The sequence below is a fragment of the Penicillium digitatum genome, chromosome 2, assembly GCF_016767815.1.
Source record: "Penicillium digitatum chromosome 2, complete sequence".
In the NCBI taxonomy this organism is placed as follows: domain Eukaryota; kingdom Fungi; phylum Ascomycota; class Eurotiomycetes; order Eurotiales; family Aspergillaceae; genus Penicillium; species Penicillium digitatum.
Window position 1 is genome coordinate 1,571,863 of NC_089385.1, and position 15,443 is coordinate 1,587,305.

General features: G+C 48.7%; 7 protein-coding genes across 7 annotated transcripts; 3 read left to right on the plus strand and 4 right to left on the minus strand.

Moving 5' to 3' along the window:
• Nucleotides 1–19: 19 nt before the first annotated feature.
• On the minus strand, nt 20–2,680 carry Pdw03_6626 (Microtubule binding protein HOOK3, putative; the record flags this gene model as incomplete). The annotated part of the gene is made up of 7 exons (XM_014679814.1): nt 20–202; nt 281–376; nt 451–833; nt 898–1,010; nt 1,066–1,142; nt 1,196–1,253; nt 1,305–2,680. The coding sequence occupies 7 exons, from the start codon at nt 2,678–2,680 to the stop codon at nt 20–22; spliced, it is 2,286 nt and encodes a 761-aa protein (XP_014535300.1).
• A 477-nt stretch (nt 2,681–3,157) lies between these two features.
• Pdw03_6627 (Proteinase inhibitor, propeptide) lies at nt 3,158–3,705 on the minus strand (the record flags this gene model as incomplete). Its single annotated transcript, XM_014679813.2, has 5 exons — nt 3,158–3,199; nt 3,257–3,344; nt 3,401–3,410; nt 3,488–3,512; nt 3,571–3,705. 5 exons carry the CDS (start codon nt 3,703–3,705, stop codon nt 3,158–3,160), a joined length of 300 nt encoding a protein of 99 aa, XP_014535299.2.
• An 824-nt stretch (nt 3,706–4,529) lies between these two features.
• On the plus strand, nt 4,530–6,613 carry Pdw03_6628 (MRNA cleavage factor complex component Pcf11, putative; the record flags this gene model as incomplete). Its single annotated transcript, XM_014679812.1, has 5 exons — nt 4,530–4,694; nt 4,756–5,181; nt 5,235–6,125; nt 6,175–6,516; nt 6,566–6,613. 5 exons carry the CDS (start codon nt 4,530–4,532, stop codon nt 6,611–6,613), a joined length of 1,872 nt encoding a protein of 623 aa, XP_014535298.1.
• Nucleotides 6,614–6,903: 290 nt separating this feature from the next.
• Pdw03_6629 (Dimeric dihydrodiol dehydrogenase, putative) lies at nt 6,904–8,271 on the plus strand (the record flags this gene model as incomplete). Its single annotated transcript, XM_014679811.1, has 4 exons — nt 6,904–6,937; nt 6,996–7,016; nt 7,087–7,617; nt 7,700–8,271. 4 exons carry the CDS (start codon nt 6,904–6,906, stop codon nt 8,269–8,271), a joined length of 1,158 nt encoding a protein of 385 aa, XP_014535297.1.
• Nucleotides 8,272–8,624: 353 nt separating this feature from the next.
• On the minus strand, nt 8,625–9,592 carry Pdw03_6630 (Adenylate kinase, putative; the record flags this gene model as incomplete). The annotated part of the gene is made up of 4 exons (XM_014679810.1): nt 8,625–9,030; nt 9,107–9,261; nt 9,324–9,376; nt 9,433–9,592. 4 exons carry the CDS (start codon nt 9,590–9,592, stop codon nt 8,625–8,627), a joined length of 774 nt encoding a protein of 257 aa, XP_014535296.1.
• Nucleotides 9,593–10,117: 525 nt separating this feature from the next.
• Pdw03_6631 (26S proteasome regulatory particle subunit Rpn8, putative) lies at nt 10,118–11,320 on the plus strand (the record flags this gene model as incomplete). Its single annotated transcript, XM_014679809.1, has 3 exons — nt 10,118–10,301; nt 10,372–10,643; nt 10,721–11,320. The coding sequence occupies 3 exons, from the start codon at nt 10,118–10,120 to the stop codon at nt 11,318–11,320; spliced, it is 1,056 nt and encodes a 351-aa protein (XP_014535295.1).
• A 517-nt stretch (nt 11,321–11,837) lies between these two features.
• Pdw03_6632 (Peptidase C19, ubiquitin carboxyl-terminal hydrolase 2) lies at nt 11,838–14,407 on the minus strand (the record flags this gene model as incomplete). Its single annotated transcript, XM_014679806.2, has 4 exons — nt 11,838–12,382; nt 12,687–13,789; nt 13,840–14,246; nt 14,294–14,407. 4 exons carry the CDS (start codon nt 14,405–14,407, stop codon nt 11,838–11,840), a joined length of 2,169 nt encoding a protein of 722 aa, XP_014535292.2.
• Between the last annotated feature and the right edge of the window lie 1,036 nt (nt 14,408–15,443).

Consider the following 15,443-nt stretch of genomic DNA (forward strand, 5'->3'; position numbering starts at 1 on the left):
TGATTCGTAAAACATTCTACTAGCCAGTAACAGCGCTTCTTTGCTTTGCTAGCCAGCCCTTGGAATCTCCAGTGCTGGCTCCATGTCGATATCGTGATACCGTCATATTGTTGTTCTGCCATCGGCTCTGAAGGTGATACCAAGCGGAGCCCACAAGGTTGAGTTCTCGGGCCTGGCTATCGATGATATTTTGAAGTTCAAGCTAGAAAGTATCATTAGCATACTACTAAGCACAACAGAATCAAGGTCCCAGGCATAAACAGCTCCATCTTTGACTTACCTCCCGCTCTTTGGAAATGCCATCGTCCAAATTTTCTTCGTAGTTCTTCATACGCTCACGAAGTGACTTGACCAGCTCATTTTGTTGCTGGATGTACTATAGAACCAAGCTAGAATTAGCAGACGCAAACCAAATGAGAAATAACAAGGACATTGTAATGAAAAACTAACCTCCGCACGCTGAGCAAGTCGTTCAACGTTCTTCTCCAGAACCCCCGCACATTGCTTCAAGAGCTCGAAGCTCGATTTCTGGGGCACTTCGCCGCCCTCGGTATTGTGGGTTTCAAATTCGCCTAGGAGCATCTGCATCTCTTTCATAACTTCTTGATCTTCTGAGCTGATCTCGCTTTGCTTGCTGTCGAGCATCTTGCGCAATTCCTCTCGTTCCGCACAGACTTCGCGCACCAGCGTCTGGCTCGCATCAACTTCGGCTTCGAGGTGATGGATGTTCTGTGTAAGGCTTTCCCAGTCATCCCGGATTTTTGCCAATTCAACCGAATTATGCGCTTCGAGTCCTTGGAGCAAGTCGACCTGTTCCGCATTGACAAGGCCAACTTCAAGATCGTAAGCCACATGCTTCTTTCAGGCGTATAGATCCAAAGCAATTAAAAGACTTACGTTCAGCTTGTGTATCAGAAAGGTCCCTTTTAGCTGTTTCCAAGGTGTCCTGGACCTCTGCAATCTTCTTGAGAGCCCCGGTATAGTTTTCATATAGCTTCCAATAGTCCTCACTGTGAAGTGTGTTAGATATTCTGTTCATTGAACCGAAATTTCTCGTAATCAAACCTTTGGGTGGAACCAGAGCGCACCAGGTGCACGGATGCAGCAAAGTTTTCGGAGAAGCCTCCGGTATGAGAGGCTGGCTGTTAGTTGTTAGTATCAATAAAACTTTTGAGAGAGAACATAGCGATCATACAGCTGAAGGTTCTTTAATCGACTCTAATTCCCGCTTCAAGTCATCATTATCGGATTTACTGTCAACAGTTAGCATCCAATAAGGCCACCAAGGCCAGCTGTAGACATACAGTTGAGACTCTTTAACACCGAGTGCCTCAAAGTCCTTGTGCAATGTCCCCTGCATCTTTGGCGTCTCAGAGCCAGGTGATGCGCTGCCCGGCAAGCTGTCCATTTCCCCAAGGCGCTCACGCAGTTCGCTGATCAAAGCATCGTCTCTTTCGTGCTGTTCATCCGCACTTTCAAGTCGCTCCGTCAGAGCATGGTTATTGAACTCAAGTTGTTTCTTCAAGTTCTGAATCTCATTGCATTCCTGCTCAACTTGCGGCAGAAGTTTTCGATATTCTTCCAGTTCAACATCGCGCTCCGAAGACCATCGTTGTTGCGCGTCTGCCTCTTTCAGCTGCTGCTGAAGGTCTTTGATTTGGTTCTTGAGTGTCTGGTTCTCTTTCTCGAAGTCTTGGCTAGCTTGCAGCTTTTGGCGGTATTTCTCGGCTGCGTTTGCCTTGCGCGCGAGTTGATCCTTTTCGGTACGGAGCTCATCATAGTCATCCTGCAACTTCTGATAGCGTTGATTCTTGACCCGTAAGGACTCGACAGTCATGCGAAGACTGTCGATTTCGTCCTGGGCCACCGTCAACTTCGCTTCTTGAGAGGCGATAAGATCGTCCTGTTGACGAGTCTTGCTTTCCAATGCTTTTGCGTTTTGACCGATATCACCCTTCCCAGATTTCAATGTGATTAGCCGGTCCTCAGTGGATGCGAGACGATTTTGCAGGGTGTCATTGTTCTCCTGGAGACGCGCAAGGCGATTGTGCAAGTCCTCTAATGCCTTTTCCAATTCCTTTTTCTCGTGTGTTAGACGGTCGTTCTCCGCAAGCACTTTCCCGACGCGTTCTTCAAATTGCAGTTCCAGGTCCACAGGGCGATCGTGCTTGGCTAGATCTTCCCTGAGCTCGTCTGCAGCGTCCATCGGCTCGTATTGGCCATTGTGCGCCTCCTCAATAATATCCCTAAGCCCCTCTTGTGTCGAAGTGCTCAGTTCCTGAAGTGTTTGTACGTATGTTCCGGCGTTGGGGGAGCTGATGGCCGCGATCAGGAGAAGCTTCAGCAGTTTGTTTGTTTCCTTAGTAGAGGCCTTTTCGGCGATAGATTCGAGATCAGGCGACGGATCGAGACCGGAGGGTAGGATGTCATCGTTTTGGTGTCGAATATAGTTGAGCAGTAATTTGTGGATGTGCTTCAGGTTCTGCCACTTGGCCACCCAATGGTCGGAGGAGTTAGGCTCTGGGATTTCCTCAAGGAAATACTGAGGGTCAATATCCTGGAGAATCTCCCACAGAATGATTCCATCGGTCAATTCATCGGTGGCTCGAAGGGTTTTGCCCAAGGAGAAGCTGTTGATCCATTCCAACAGAACCTTGGTCACCGTGTGTTCCGACGCCATTCTGGCAACGCGTTTTAATCGAGTGTCAAAGAAGGCTGTAATTCCAGCAATTCCAGCATTTCCAAGACTGGAAAGCGAGGGATAACAACGCAAAATGCTTCACGAGGGAGTTTCCAGGTCCACGCGCCTTCGGAGCCACAAGGACGGGAGTCAACTAGCGGGGGGGAGAGTTTGATCGGCCGTGTGTATATTGTCCATGCTTTCAGATTTGCTACGAAGTAAATAACTCAGGTCTTGAATTGTAAGATATATATTGCGATGATGAATACATTGTATATTTCCAGTAAATTCTTTGAAAAAATAGTCAACCCTATCAATATGTTTAACCCCCTGAAGCCCTTAGCTGAAGCGCAAGGGCTGAAGCGTTTACTCCACATTGTATATATCCAAACACCGAGATTGTATTAAATCCCCTAAAGCCCCCTGAGAGTGTAATTCCGATTGGTTCATCCCAACATGGGGGTTTGCCTCCGGACTTTATGATGGGTTCAGAGTTGTGGGATTCACAACACCCAGCATCTCAGTGGAGAAGGCATGTTAGACTGCAGCTGCATAGTCTCCGTACGCATTGACAACCTTATCTTCTTCAATATTCGGTTTGTATTGAGTGTCCTGTGTGGAGAGGGTCTGGAGAGCGCTCACAGGAGCCTCGGCGGCGAAGCCACTAAAGCTATAGTTAGAAAGTGGTTTATAGGACAGAAACGTGAGTTGAAGCTGTACTTGATTAGAGCTGCATAAGTCATGTATGTTAGCAATGGAATGATACCACCACATCTGGATGTGAGCAAGGGAGATCATAGAACTTACCGTACTCATGAGTGATGACACCACCCTATAGATGTCAGTTCAGAGTCATAACAGCCTTATGAAAACAAAGAAACACTGCGTACTGAAGCCACTAGGGATGATTTGGCCCGGTTGACCACCGAGTCAGGCGTTCCCTTGGGGAAGGTGACGATGACGGACTTGAGCGATCCGGCTAGTGCAAGTGGTAGGACTAGCAGGGCAGCAAACTTAAGCTTCATATTGAAGAATACAGAGATTTCTTTTTCAAATGGATTGAGTACAAAATTAAGCAAATGGAAGTAATTCCAAGTCTGACAAGGAGAGGTTGAATGCGTCATTACACGATCACATGACTTCATCTCTGACAATCCCTTTCTCTTTGGCGTTTCCGCCTCACCATCTCACATCCTCACCACTTCACTTCTCTCTTTTCTTCTTCTTGTCAAACTTCAATTGTCATTGCTTCACTGCTACACAGCGCTATCCTATTGCATTTACCCCTTGGTATCCTTTTTTTGTTTCTTCAATTTTCCACTTCCTGCATCTGCTTGGTTTTTCGCAGGACGCGGCTTTTCAACCTAGCGTTTCTTCGCTTGTTCCTCCATTCCTCGGGCGATAATTTGACTGGAAGGTAGAAATACAAGGGTACAGGAAGGTTACGGGTTGGGTTGGACTGAGAGCAAGCGTTTGAATACTATTGTTTTCTCAATTCTCGCAAAAATAGCTAGCAAGCATTTACAAGTTCCGACTATTTTTCCATCTTTGCGCTGATCCAAGAGAATTTGTTCCTTGGAACGAGGACAAGGATTAAGAAAAGAAGACAGTCTTGATAGTCACAGGAAAAAGGATAAGCAGAAGCTATCCAAAAAGGAAAAAGTGAAGAAGAAGAAGAGGAGGAGAAAGAAAAGAAAACTCGGAAACATACGAGACCAGAGAACAAAGAAAAAGAGCAGGAGAGGGAACAAAACAAAGACCACGTGCTGAACTTCGTCTTGATACTGATTTCTGCTCTCGACCGTTTCTGATAAATCCAGGTCACCTCGACTCATCCCACATCGCCATAATGTCAGGCCTCGTTTCCGATGAAATTGCGGAGGACTACAAGAGTTCCTTGGAGGATCTAACAACCAACGATGGAATCCAGATCCGCACCTTGACTGTCATCGCCAAAGAGAATACCGAACACGCAATGGCTATCTCCCGGGTTCTGGAGAACCACATTCGATCAGTACGTGCTCCTGCAATTTGTTATGTGGCGTAGTACAGAATGAGTACTAACCACTATGTAGACACCACCACTGCAGAAGCTTCCAGCCCTCTATGTAGCCGATTCCATTGTCAAGAACGTTGGAAGCCCCTACACCCTCTTCCTTGGCCGCAACATGTACCAGACCTTCATGAATGTTTATACTCTGGTTGATGGGAATACCCGAAGGAAGTTGGATGAGATGCTCAACACATGGAAGCAGCCGGCCCCAGGCTCCCTGGACACGCGCCCAGTCTTCCCTCCCGACATCACACGCAACATCGAGAGCGCTCTCATCAAAGCACGTACTGCGGCTTTGCAACAACAACAGGCCAGGGCCCAACCGGACATCCTCGGTCGTAGTCGTGGAAATGGGACTCCGACTGGGTGGATCAACAGCGCTATACCACCCCAGAATATGCCTCGGCCTTCACAAAATCAGTATCACAATAATGGTCATTCTAATTCGGTAAGTTTACTTTCGCTTGTTTGTCACATTCAAAGCTAATCTGGGTCTCATAGACACCTCCCCAGACTTATCGACATGATGTCGATTTGAGCTACCTCAATCGAGACGTGGATGCCCTGATCGCTTCTGCAAAGATTGACTTTGCTAATAGTCCGTTTAACCCCGTCTCTCAACAACGCTTGAAAGCGTTGGTGGATCTTCAGGCCATTCTACAGAAACAACAGCTCGCCCCAGATCAGTTGAAACTTGTCCGAGATCAGGTTTCTGCGCTTGCTGCTACAAGACCGCAGTCGGTTGCTCCTAATACCGCTACGAACGGTTCGGCAGTATCTGCTCCTCCACAAATCCCCACACCTCCAGCGCTGTCAGTCTCGCTGCCCCTCCAGCAACTATTAAACCAGAACACTCTCGCCGAGCTGATCAAAGCTACCGCTTCACGTCAGCAGTCCACCCCGCCACCTCAAATCCCAGCAACGCTGTCTCAGATGCCCCAATATCCTCACCAAAGCGGCCCTCCCCAGCTAGCGCCGGAGAACCCTCTTATTGCGGCCTTGAGGGCACGTGGACTTCTACCTGGTGGATCGACACCCTCGTCTCTTACGCATTCGACTTCGACACCAGCTACTGGGAGGTCCAATTTACCGTTCATCTTGCCCCATGGAATGCAACCTACCACCCCAGCCCCGTCCCAAACTCCAATTTCCTCCAATGGATCCTCTGTCCCCATGAACACCGCATCTATGAAGATCCCTCGATTCGGACTCATCGTCTCTCTTTATGATTCCCGACCGAACCGATGCGGAACTTGCGGCCGTCGCTTCATGACAACGGAGGAAGGCAAGGAAATGAAGGCCCGGCATCTAGACTGGCATTTCAAGACTAACCAGCGCATGACTGAGTCCTCCCGGCGGGCTCAGAATCGCAGTTGGTATGTTGATGAAAGGGTATGTTCATCTCCTGTATTTCTTAAAGTTTCATCTCTAAATCCAATAGGACTGGATCAAATCTCGGGAAGCTGGCGACGAAAACGGTACAGTGGATCCCCAAGCCACGAATGAAGGAGCTTCAGGCGTGGATGGCAGTAGTAAGCAAGAACCCCCAAAGCCGTGGATTCGAGCTCCGAACGATGCCACCCTCCGCAACACCCCATGCCCCATCTGTCAGGAGAAATTCGAATCAACCTGGTCTGAGGATGTCCAGGACTGGATCTGGCAAGACGCAATCAAGATCGGAAGTCGTGTGTATCATGCCAGCTGCTATTCCGAAGTGACCAAGGGCCCGCGCCAGACACGGACCAGTACACCGGACTCTGTACTGGGCAAGCGGAAAGTTGAAGTGAGTTCCCTTGAGTGTGTTGGATGTTCAGAGAGCTAACTATACATAGGGAACTGAATCTCCAAGCCAGAAGACGCGCATCAAGACCGAGATCTGATGATCTTTTTTGTACCAAATTTCAACGCAATTATTCTTGCATTGCATAGGGCATACCTCCCTGGCGTTTATTAGCGAATTGAGTCCTTCTACTCTCAACAAAATCGTATAACATTGCAACTGAGCATCCACGTAGGATCGTACGGGTCCTCCCCAGTTGCCCCGCTCGGCACATCCCCGCCATGTTTTCCCCATAAATAAGTTTCTCTCCACATAAACAGTCTTTTCATCGATCTGATCTTCAAACGTTGTGCCTTTGGATCGGCTCTACTCGTTAAATTTACTCCCATCATGGCGCCACACATTGTTCGATGGGGTATCATGGGTATGACATCCTGTTTATCGAAAAATAGGAAAACAGGTGAAAACTGACTGATCGATAGCCACTGGCTGGATCGCCGAGAGTAAGATGTCATTTCTACAATAGATGGGCGTATAAGACAAGAACCTACGATATAACCTATCCTCCAACAGCATTCACGGATGACCTTCTCATCGACCCCAAACTCCGCGATGCTTCTGACGTAGCCCACCAAGTCGTCGCCGTCGCCTCGTCCTCGTCCAAGGACAAGGCCGAGCAATTCATCTCGGCTCGAGGAATCACAACCCCCTGCTCCGCATACGGCGACTACCAGACTCTCGTGGCCGACTCTAACGTCGATATTATCTACATTGCGACCCCGCATTCCCACCACTACCAGAACGTCAGACTCGCGCTAGAGGGGGGCAAGAATGTTCTCTGCGAGAAAGCCTTCACCGTCAACGCTGCTCAAACTAAGATCCTCACCGAAATTGCCCGCCAGAAGAACCTCTTTCTTATGGAAGCCGTCTGGACTCGCTACTTTCCCCTCAGCATTCAGGTCCGCGAGCTCATTCAAAAGGGTGAGATCGGTGAGGTCCTCCGTGTCGTAGCTGACACGAGCTTCGGTGATGATGTCGAGACAAAATGGGGTACTACACACCGCATGGTGAACCCCGATTTGGCCGGTGGTGCTCTCTTGGATTGTAGGTTTTCCCGGGGTTTTTCGTTGATTGTCCCCCTAAGCACAGAAAGAAAAATAAAGCACTGACTGATCTTTTCTTCTAGTGGGTATTTACTCCTTGACCTGGGTCTTCCAGACTCTATACCACACCCTGCCTCGAGACCAGAGGAAGCCACCCACTATCTCTTCGCAGATGACTCCTTATCACCTCACCGGTGTAGATGAGTCCACAACCATGCTTCTGAGCTTCCCTACAAGCACTCCCTCCAATGGCCCACACCCACAACAATCGCACGGTGTCGCTATAGCCAACCTTCGTGTTTCTGCTGATCCGGATGAGAAGGGCTCGGCTGGTCCCCCCGTCCGTATTCAGGGCACTGAAGGTGAGATCCAGGTGTACGGCCAGCCTTTCCGACCAGAAAGCTACTGTATAATCCCCAAGAAAGGTGCCGGTAAGATCCGTGAGGTTCAATGCCCGTTCCCTGGTAATGGTAAGGGCATGTACTGGGAGGCTGATGAGGTTGCTCGCTGTCTCCGAGATGGCAAGCTCGAGAGCGAGGGCTTGCCATTGGACGAGAGTATCGTGATCATGGAGGTCATGGATGAGGTGCGAAAGCAGGGTGGTTTGACCTACCCTCAAAAGATTGAGTCGACTGAGTACCCTTTGCAATTTTAGTGGTGAGTTACATGTCAAGTTTGAATAATACGAGTTTTAGGTGAAGACACAGAAATATGAGCAAAGACTACAAATTTTACCCAATGATCCAATTAAACGCATACCGGTCTTGAGTGTATTCGGTACTCAAAGGTACACACATACTATACATGGCGGTCAAGGGGAAAACCCCACGTCTATATGTGGACGAAAACACCAGCCATGCTTCCGATGTACCCAATTAAGAAAAAACATAGGGAAAAAAAGGTAGGTATCACGGAGCCTGGACTGGTAAATTGTCCTAAATTGTCTCCACCCCCTCCCTCGACCCCCTAAATCCCCCCCTTTAAATGCAATCAATCCAAGAGAATCGCCTACTGGCGGAAGACTCCAAGAATGCTCTTCCAGACCTGACCAGGCTCTTGACTGGCATCAATGCCGCGCCAGATACCGGTCTTCTTGTAGTAGTCGACGACAGGGGTGGTCTGGGCGTGGTAAGTAGCCAGACGCTTGGTGAGGGTTTCGGCATTGTCATCGGAACGCTGGATCAGCGGCTCTCCGGAGATGTCGTCCTTCATGTCAACCTTGGGCGGGTTGAAGATCTTGTGGTACGAGCGGCCAGAGGCAGGGTGGACCAGGCGGCCGGTGATACGAGCCACCAGCAGAGAGTCGTCAATCTGCAGCTCAACGGCGTGCTGGAGCTTCTGATTACGAGCGACGAGCATGTCATCGAGACGCTCGGCCTGCGCAACCGTCCGGGGGAAACCATCCAGAATGAAACTGACCACCTCTCGTGTTAATTTTGACCGGGCCTCGGAAAAAATCAAGCTGGGGAAGGAAAGGTAGATGTACGCACCCGTTCTTGCACTCTGAGTTGTTGTCGAGCTCGCTCTTGATCATGTTGACCATGATCTCATCGCTAACGAGACCACCCTGGTCCATGATCTTCTTGGCTTCCTTTCCAAGATCGGTCTTCTTCGCGACCTGAGACCGCAGCATGTCACCGGTGGCCTATTCAGGAGATTTATTAGTGGGAAGAACTTATGTTGTGCTCGGGCAAACTTTCTACTCACCAGGTGGCATGCGCAGTACTTTTCCTTAAGGTTCGGGGCTTGAGTACCCTTGCCTAATTGAACCTGTTAATATCTAGTGCCCTTTTTAGATTACAGGTCAATTGCATACCTGCACCAGGAGGGCCCATCAGGATGATGCGCATCTGCTCGGCAGCGGACTTGGGCTTGCCGCCATTGGCAAGACGGCTCTCAAGCTCGGACACCTTTGCCTCCAGCTGGTGGATGGCGTTCTTCAGACCGGAGACAGCCTCTTCAGTGATGGGAGCCATTGTGAATTGTAGGAGGGAAGAGGTTTGAAGCAAAAGACTGTAGACGGGGAAACGGAGAAATGGGGAAAGGGAAGATTCGCAAGGAACTTAGCGCCCGGGGTTCGGAAAGCACGGGCTTCACGATGGGATGGATTGAATACATGGTAGAATTTTGTAGGAGGCGACGTATACGAGTTACGTCTTGATATTGTTGCAAATTAGTATTAATACAACGTGTTTTTTGTCCTACATTATCTACATTCCAAGCAAATCACTTGTCCAAGTACATTTATTGTTTTCAAGCTTCCTCAGGCTTCCTCTTCTCACCGGGCAAAATGCAAGGTGACCGCTTACTAAGTTCTCCAGCCTCAAATGGCGCAGCTCTGTGGCGGAGAGCTCTCAAGAGCACCTGTGCATCATCGCTCACCATCCACCGCATTCTCCTGTCTCGCGTTGATTTGCCATTCCGTTAGATTTTATTTAATCTAAGAGCTTTAATCAGTCCGTATAGCTCTCGATCTCTTTTCACCTTTTCTCCCTTTCACGATGCCTGCCACCACGGCGGACACGCTATCCCTCGTCAACCGCTCCGTGACGGTCGCCCCATTAGTCCTCCTCTCTGTCGCAGATCACTATGGGAGAACGGCAAAGGGTACCAGGAAACGTGTGGTAGGTGTGCTGCTAGGCGAGAACTCGGGAGACAACGTCCGGGTATCAAACAGTTTTGCTGGTGAGTGCAAGCTTCCGTGAATCAAACCTAAACAAAAGATGAGCTGACATGTGTGTTTCTATTTCTCTAGTTCCGTTCGAGGAGGATGAAAAAGACCCATCGGTGTGGTTCTTGGATCACAACTTCGTCGAGTCGATGAGGGATATGTTCAAGAAAATCAATGCTCGCGAGAAGCTAGTCGGCTGGTACCACTCGGGTCCTAAGCTGCGCGCTTCGGATTTGGAGATCAATGAGCTTTTCAAGAAATACACGCCCAATCCGTTGCTGGTTATTGTTGATGTACAACCGAAGGAAGTCGGTGTGCCTACAGATGCTTACTTCGCTGTGGATGAAATCAAGGATGTGAGTTTACATTTGAATCCGAGGAAGCACTCATCGGGCCACCAGGTCTAACTAGAGTTATCTTTCTTCACTTGCAGGATGGAACAACAACCTCTCGGACGTTTGTGCACACCCCGTCGATAATCGAGGCAGAAGAAGCCGAGGAGATTGGCGTGGAGCATCTCCTCCGAGACATCAGGGACGTCGCAGTCGGCACACTTTCCACCCGTATCACGTCACAGCTGCAGTCACTGCAAGGATTGCATCTGCGGCTACGCGATATCGGCCAATACCTCCAGAAAGTTCTCGACAAGGAACTTCCCGTCAACCACGCCATTCTGGGCAACCTCCAAGATGTTTTCAATCTCCTTCCTAATCTGTCCACCCCACCGGCGACGCAGCGGACCAGCGGTCAGGAGCCGCAGATTGAGAACAGCGAGTTGGCACGGGCTATGAGTGTCAAGACTAATGATCAATTGATGGCTATCTACATCAGCAGCTTGATCCGTGCTATTACAGCTTTCCACGACTTAATCGATAACAAGATCCAGAACCGACAACAGCAAGAGGAGAGTGACACCAAGCGGGATCAGGAGGTCAATGGAACCAAGGGAGACAAGGATGCCAAGAAAGCGGGTTCGCCAAATGGCGAGCAGAAGGAGGAGCAGGGTAGCTCTGACAAGAACAAGAAGAACTAGTGGATTTTCTTAACTTAATTGTTTTTCAGAAAGAATTGTCAATCCAATGAGTGAAGTATAAGATCTTTCAACTGGGTTTGCTTGTGTCTCGCCATGGATAATGGATAGTCAATGTCAGCACTATTGGCAGTAGTCCGAGTTCGTCCGTTTCGCACAGCGAAAAACAAAACCTTTGTTACTTTACAAAGGTGTGTATTTTAAGTACAGGTTGAGTGATGAAACTTGAACATTGCCACTGGCGTGTCTATCATGCAATCTCGTAAGGGCTATGGGATAAGTGCCCATTCATTGTCAGCCGACTTCTCATGCGTTGTTCAGCGATTTATTGCCCGGACACGGGCAGATGGTTCAGGTGGAATGGACAAGGGTCCGTAGTAAGACACGTTGCCATCTGCGGATACCTGGGATGGATGTCATATGGTTTGCTTGCGGCTGCTACTGAGCCAACGACTCTTGGCCCAAGTGCTTGGTATTCATAGCACATCAATTTGCGTTGACGTGTCAAGAGCCAAGCAAATCAACCACCCCAACCAGCACACCAGCCTGCCAATTCCTCCTTGGAAACGGCAAATCTACCATCCCCATCCGCTCCGAACAGCTCAGGGCACCGTGCATGTAGAATACAGGCTAGGATATGTTTGCAGGTAGGAGGCGACACCCGAGCCGTACCACGAGCTAACGTTCCGCCAAATGAGTAAGCCAACTGGTTCTGTTCGTTTGTCGGACGCTTCGCCGGGAGTTGAGAGTCTCGGTATGCAGACAGGGTAAATGTAGGACAGCTGCAATTCCAGGCACGCAGCCGAACCTCGTAGCCCTTTTCTTGGAAAGGGACTGATGAACCCGAACATGAAGGCGGTATCGAGGCAGATATCACAAGAAAAATATCCTCTTGAACTGTCTCTAGGGAAGTGGCATATTGATCTGATCGTACAAGTTGACGTACTAGTTTGCGGTCGAGGATATCGAGGGCAGGGAGGAAGTCATTTGGGAATAGACAGTGCAATGTCAACATCAGCGGTTTTTGGGTCTTTGAAAGTCCACCAGCTGGCTGTTCTGCCAATTCTGTGATCAAACGATCAATGAAGATGTGAGGAGAATTGGAATCCATTTTAGTGTGATGTGTATAGGACAAGAAGAGGCGAAAGAAAGAAAATGGGAGATTGAAACTGAAAGAACCAAAAGGAACCGAGATATCTCCAACTACTCAACTTCTACTTCTTCCCCTTCCTCTTCCCCTTTCCATTCTCAAATTCCTTCGCTTTGCCTTGCACCTTTCTCTTAAATTTGCTAAAGGTCGAATCTTTTTCCGAGGCTTCTTCTTCTATCCTTCTTCCTTTCTTCCTCTTGAGTCGATTGTAGTGCATACCTTGAACTTCAAGATCCAACACCTTTGCCCCTTTCCCCGCATCTCCAGTCAAAGTTATCTCGAGTCGTCCTCGTTGCTTAGTCCAGTCGACTATATCCTCACTGGAACCGGTACCCACATCAGAACCAATGGGAGAACCTATGGCAGAAGTCAAAGTCTCTGCTTTGACTGTTTCCCTCTTCTTCTCCCATTCGTTCGCCCATTTCTCCCACTCCTTGCGCCTCGCATCCGCGGAGCGAGCTATATAGCTATCGACAATCTTGGGAACCATCACGTCCAGTAAATTCCCCAATGCCTTGGGATCGTTTCCCCAGGCGTTAGAGCCTGATTTGGGGACAGAGTCCTCAGGCACCGCGGGTAACACTGGCCCAGAATCAAAATCCACGAACCTACCCCCGTCGTCCGACGGTGTATTCGGGTCGATTTCCATAGCATAGGGGCTAGGGGTCCCTCTATCTCCCTCGGCTGTCGGTGCCTCGGGGAGTGTCTGTACTGGGTCATCCGTGGGTAGCCGGCGGTATGTAAAAAGATAACCGGTGGCGAGATGATTCGGGTTGCCTCCGGGCCCTTCAGGATCCCAGTCCGAGATTTCAGTGTCATTCGCGTTGGTCCATTCATCTCCTTTACCCTTAACGCCGATACTGTAATGACCTCGTGTCACATCCTGGCCGTGATGCAAGACCACCGAGGTCAATTTGTACTGGACAACTTTTCGTTCATTGCCCCAGCGTTCATCCATGAACCGTGTCTCGATACTTAACCGTTCGCTCAAATAAACGTGGGTGTTGATCTTCTTTCCTAGCTGACTGGTGCGGTTGAGCTGGACCAAGAGAAGCTCAGGGAAACTTCCAATTTGGTCTTTGGCTGTCTTCTTGCCTCCACACTGCAGACACACACCGAAATGGTCCTCATGATCAAAGTGCTGTGCAATTACATCGCTCAAAGTAGGCTTCTCGGGAAGTATATCCCCTTCCTCCCCGGATAAGCTGATCCTCATGAACTGCCACGGAGTTGGGGTGTATTTTGGGTCACAGGGGTTTTTCCCAGCGCATCTTACTACCTGGATGATTTCGACTTGGAAGACATCTTCCAAGTCTCCTTGCCTGGAGTCTAAAGTCAGTCTTCTGTGGGGGATAGGGAGAGAATAACATGCATCATAGGCTTGGTGCTATGCCTGATCGCTTTGAAAAGTTCCTCAAAGTACTCTGCCGGGTCTTGTTCCGAGTCTACTCCCCCCGGTTTCCAATCTTGCAAAAGCGAGTGTGCTAGGGATTCAAATGTAGGTATCCAACTTTCAGTTTCACCTTCCCAGTAAGCCTGTGAGATCTCAGCAAGTTGGCAAACTTGGCATTCGCTGGGACCTTCTTCCGATGAGCCTAGATTACAATTTTGACCCTTAGGGGCATGGTGCTCCTTGTACCAGAGGAGCCAATTGTAGAAAATCGGCATGTGTAGAATCATTTGGAAGACGACATTTCGATAACAGTCAACTCCGCCATTTGGAAAGCCCACGGTGGTTTTGTTGGGCAAGTCTGGATGCCAATATTTAGGGATGACGGTCTATCTCTCTTGTTAGAGTACTGATATTGAAGAGACTAAGCACTGACTCTTAATGTCCTTTTCTCGTTTGCTGACTTTGTTCTTGGCATTGTTTCGTCTACCACTTCCAACACATCCTCTTCGACTTCTTCAACTTTCTCTGTAGGATTAGGGCTGGGCATGATCGAATTCACAGTGAACAGCTGTGACATGAAGCCATTGTTCACTTGAGGGGTTCGCAGTTTAATTTATCTTACATTACTACCGATTTTCATTGTTTTCATCTCCACCGAAAAGGCGCCTTGAATTCAAAGAATCTGGGATAGAACCAATGAACCAACGATGTCAAGACTCTGATCAAAGAACGTCCATCTATCGAGTCAATTCCCGAGGCACTTATTCCAATTTCATCCGACTTTGGATTTGATTATCGTGTTCTTTCGCCGATATCCAGTCGTTCCACGATTTTACATCTGATTCGAGGTCGATTTGCATTTTAACAAAAGAATCTACTTTGAAGGCATCTCCCCTTTTCTAGAGATATGTCATTAAATCGAATCCGTCCAGATATTCTAGGAGGAAAAAAAAAAAAAAAAAAAAAAACTAAGGTGAAAATTTCTTTAACCAAAAAAGTGCGACTCGGGCATCCCTGAGATCAACTTCCAGGGCCCAGTGGGACCCTAAATGGGTTGGCATCAGGCAATTTCCTTTTGATCACCTCCTCCCCCCCGGTTTTTTACATTTTCGAGACTAGTCTACAAAGATGATAAAATACAATTTGAACATTGTACGGGAGTGAAGGAGAAATACGGAGCACAAATGAACCAGTTCCACCTAAAGTGTCTCCTAACGGAGTAAAGGGTGTCTGGAAGGGATCCCCCCACACAAGGCTGTTTCAGATGTGGAGCCAAATGAAATAGAAATCTCAAGGCTAATGATTGGACATATCCAGAGATCCGGCCGAAAGCTATCCCGTACTTCCTTCTATATCGGGATTTGTCTCTGTACTTTGACATGGGATATATTTGGGATACATCCACTCCCGGAACAAATATGACCTACCCCGATGATCCATATAGTATAGGTCTTGACAGCAGGGTTCCTCGCATCTACCGAAGATCCACCATTGAGCGCACTGCCCCCATCCAAACGGATGTAACTTCAGCTGAAGATGATCTCAATGATCCAAGTGGAACCCAAATTCTTCAAAGTGCGGAT